This window comes from Auxenochlorella protothecoides, assembly GCF_000733215.1.
Source record: "Auxenochlorella protothecoides strain 0710 unplaced genomic scaffold scaffold87, whole genome shotgun sequence".
NCBI classification, from domain to species: Eukaryota; Viridiplantae; Chlorophyta; class Trebouxiophyceae; order Chlorellales; family Chlorellaceae; genus Auxenochlorella; species Auxenochlorella protothecoides.
Window position 1 is genome coordinate 42173 of NW_011934441.1, and position 3759 is coordinate 45931.

At 65.7% G+C, this 3759-nt stretch overlaps 2 protein-coding genes across 2 annotated transcripts in view; one reads left to right on the top strand and one right to left on the bottom strand.

Annotated features, from left to right (window-relative positions):
* Positions 1-2016, bottom strand: part of F751_6354 (Aconitate hydratase, mitochondrial) — a gene marked incomplete at both ends in the record, with an annotated part of 3947 nt that extends 1931 nt beyond the window's left edge. Inside the window, 5 exons of the mRNA XM_011403329.1 lie at positions 155-1218; positions 1416-1536; positions 1661-1732; positions 1816-1872; positions 1978-2016. Coding sequence (XP_011401631.1) covers positions 155-1218; positions 1416-1536; positions 1661-1732; positions 1816-1872; positions 1978-2016 — 1353 coding nt within the window. The remainder of the gene's footprint in view (positions 1-154; positions 1219-1415; positions 1537-1660; positions 1733-1815; positions 1873-1977) is intronic.
* A 717-nt stretch (positions 2017-2733) lies between these two features.
* Positions 2734-3759, top strand: part of F751_6355 (NADH dehydrogenase [ubiquinone] 1 alpha subcomplex subunit 9, mitochondrial) — a gene marked incomplete at both ends in the record, with an annotated part of 2845 nt that continues 1819 nt past the window's right edge. The window contains 3 exons of the mRNA XM_011403330.1: positions 2734-2808; positions 2984-3139; positions 3309-3581. Coding sequence (XP_011401632.1) covers positions 2734-2808; positions 2984-3139; positions 3309-3581 — 504 coding nt within the window. The remainder of the gene's footprint in view (positions 2809-2983; positions 3140-3308; positions 3582-3759) is intronic.

Genomic DNA, 3759 nt, shown 5'->3' on the forward strand with positions numbered 1-3759 from the left:
TTATGGGGGGGGGGGGGGAGAGGAGTTGACCAGTACGGAAGGGAGGACAGGGAAGCAGTGGTGGGGTTCGGGTTCGGACCCCTCCTCTGGAGCACCCCTCTACCCCTCCCACACACATCCCCCCCCCCCTCCAAAAGCCACCAACCCCTCGCACCTTCTCGAACACCTCGATCAGGCCGTCGCGCTCGATGGTGGCCCGGATCTGCTCGGAACCCGGGGTGATGGTGAAGGGCACCTTGGCCTTCAGGCCCGCCTTGATGGCCTGGCGCGCGATGGACGCGGCGCGCTGCATGTCCTCGTAGGAGGAGTTGGTGCAGGAGCCGATCAGCCCGGCGCTGATCTCGGTGGGCCAGCCCGCGGCGCGCGCGGCGTCACCCAGCTCGCTGATGCCGTGGGCCAGGTCCGGGGTGAAGGGCCCGTTGACCTGTGGCTCCAGCGTGGACAGGTCGATCTCGATCACCTGATCATACTCGGCCCCGGAGTCGGCCTTCAGGTTGTCGCGGAAGGAGTCGGCCAGGTCGGCGATCTCGCGCCGGTTGGTGGCCACCAGGAAGTCGTACTGGCGGCTGTTGAAGGGGAACATGGAGGTGGTGGCCCCGATCTCCGCGCCCATGTTGCAGATGGTGGCCTGCCCGGTGCAGGACAGCGCCTCCACGCCGGGGCCAAAGTACTCCACGATGGCCCCCGTCCCGCCCTTGACGGACAGGATGCCCGCCACCCTGCAGATGACGTCCTTGGGGCTGGTCCAGGCCGAGGGCTTGCCGACCAGCCGCACCCCGATCACCTTGGGCGCCTTCAGCTCCCAGGGCAGGCCCGCCATGACGTCCACCGCGTCGGCGCCGCCCACGCCGATGGCCGCCGCGCCCAGGCCGCCGCCGTTGGGCGTGTGGGAGTCGGTGCCGATCATGAGGCAGCCGGGGAAGGCGTAGTTCTCCAGAACGATCTGGTGGATGATGCCGGAGCCGGGCTTCCAGAAGCCGATGCCGTACTTGGACCCGGCGGACGCCAGGAAGTCGTACACCTCCTTGTTGGTGACGTTGGCGTACTTGAGGTCCGCCACGCCGCCGTACTTGTTCTCGCGCTCGCTCTGGGGGGCGGTGGTCCCCTCGATCAGGTGGTCGCAGTGGATGGTGGAGGGCACCGCCGTCTTGGGCAGGCCCGAGGAGATGAACTGGAGCACCGCCATCTGGGCGGTGGCGTCCTGCATCGCCACGCGGTCTGGCGGCAAGGGGGGGGGGGAGAGGAAGGTGAGTCTATATGTATGATCTCCGGTGCATCAGTGTATAATGCTATGCACGAGGTGTCCTGCGACCACTTCCCTCAGTGGTCTCCTTTCCAACATCTCGCCTCTCCTGATCCCCATTACATGGGACCCCCTCTGGCCCGGCGACCGATCACCCGCGCCATCCACTCACCAGGGCGCAGGCGCAGGTAGCTGACGCCGCGCTCGATCTCCTGGCTCTCGGGCTCGTCAAGGTGACCGTAGACCACTTTCTCGGCAAAGGTCAGGGGCCGGTTCAGGCGGCCGCGCACGATCTGGAGGCAGGGGGCGAAGCACAAGGGTCAAACCCTGTGGGAGAGACTCGCGAGAACCCTCGGACCCTCGGTGCCGCGGCCGCGAGCAACCCCAAATATGCAGCGCCGAGAACCTTCAACTCACCCCAAGCCTCTTCTCGATGGCGTCGTAACGGTCGTTCACGAACTCGTCAGGCTCGACACGGCTCATAGGCGCCTGCGGCGACGAAGGCAGCAGGTTGGAACGCTACATCGACTGCAACTATACAATATGAAAGAGCATATATTCCAACGACGCACCTTTGTGGACATGCTGGCGCTCACGGAGAAGCGGCCATACAGCTTGCCGGCCCGAGCCTGTGAGGGTTGGTGGAGAGGGGGAGAGTGAGGTAGGTACAAGGCCAAACCCCATGCACGCCTCCTCGCCTATGGCCCAGACTAGTGGATCGAACGCCAACATACCCCGTTCAGGGCCCGCTGGGCGGCCTTGCAGCAGTGCATCCTGGCTCCCCCTCCGCTACGGAGTGAATGGCAGGGCAGCAAGGGTAGTGAGGGGTGAACACGCAGTGGGGTCGACAGAGCACCGAATGATCTTGTCAAATTATCAGTATGACGGCGCAAGGGGGACTGCGATGAGATAAGCGCTCTGCGGTTGCATTAGTAAAAAGTTACAATCACAGGGCTGACGCGGGGTCCCATTGTAGAAAGGCCGACCCCGGCGGGAAATCGAGGGGACTGGGAGTTCCCTGCACGGAGAGAGGGAGCAAACCCTGTCTGTATCTCCGGCACCGAGCTGTGCCTGCAGGGACGGAGCACTCACTGCGATCCTGAGCATCGCTTTGAAAAGATCACGAGAAGGGCCACGCGAACCCCGCCCTGACCAGGCTCCTGCGCCCAGTCTCACTGCGTCACGGTCGCAGGTGTCCCAAGCCCTGGGACTCGTTGAGGCGCCATGTCCCGGGCCACCATGACAGCCCTGAGGGCATTGATGCCGCGACATGGTGAGACCGATTGTATCTGGTGGGGGCCTTTCAGGAGAGGGGAGGTTGTCCAGCCTCTTGCGCCCGTGTGGGCACGGCACGTTACCCCATTCCGCCCAAGAGCCTGGTGCCTCGCAATGCGATCACAACGAGCCACCGAGGCGATATTCATTTCCCATACCATGAGCGGCGCTACGGTTCCTGAGCAGGTGCGGCCGTGGAGGCCTCTAGCCGAGGGATGGCCACCTACCCCAGCGAGCTCGCCATCCGCACCAACTCTGCAATTCAGGGCGGCAAGGGCGGGCGCTCCTCGGTGCGTTTCTGGTTGGATGGGGGTAGTGGGGAACATGCTTGCGAGCCCTGATGGGAGCAGTGGTGTCTGTCATTCGGGCTCCACCAGCCATCGCACTGCGCCCGGCCATGGGCCCCCTCCGCAGAGCCCACCTCGTCACGCGTGTCACCGCCGCACCCAACCCCCACCTCCGCAGGTGAGCGGCGTGACGGCCACCATCTTCGGCTGCTCTGGCTTCCTAGGCCGCTACATCGCGCAGAGCCTGGCTCGCATCGGCTGCCAGCTGGTCTTCCCCCACCGCTGCGACGATCTGGACGTGCAGCACCTGCGCCCCATGGGCGACCTGGGCCAGGTGAGAGGGGATGTGTGTTTGGGGTTTGGGGGGGGGGACGACAGCGTGCTGCGCCAGCAGTCCTCCTCGCTTGTTGTGAGCCCACACCCGACGTTGTGGGAGGGCCAAACCTCTTCAATACATACCCATATCGCCCCCCCTCCCCCCCCCCTTCAATCAACACCCGCAGGTGGTGATGCTGCCCAACTTCAACCCGCGGGACGACGACGCATACCGCCGCGCCATCTCCCGCTCCAACGTCGTGATCAACCTGATCGGCGCGGACCAGGAGACCTGGAACTACGGGTTCAAGGAGGTGCACGTCGACATCCCCGCCCGCATCGCCAAGGCCGTGCGCGAGCACGGCGGCGTGGAGCGCGTGCTGCACTTCTCCAACATCGCCGCGCGGCCCGACGCCGTGTCGCAGCGCCTGCGCACCAAGGCACGCTCGGGTGGTCGGGGGGTGGGGGGGGGACTTGGGGCCGAGTGGGAGGCGTGGGAAGATCGTTTCAGCCTTCGGCGGCAAGCGAGATGTGGGCTCGAGGGATCGGTGCGCCGGCCCCCTCCTGAGCTGCGGCGGAGCGGAACTCCGATGCCCGCACGCGCCTCCGCCGCGCTGCCGTGCCTGGGCGTCCTGCGAT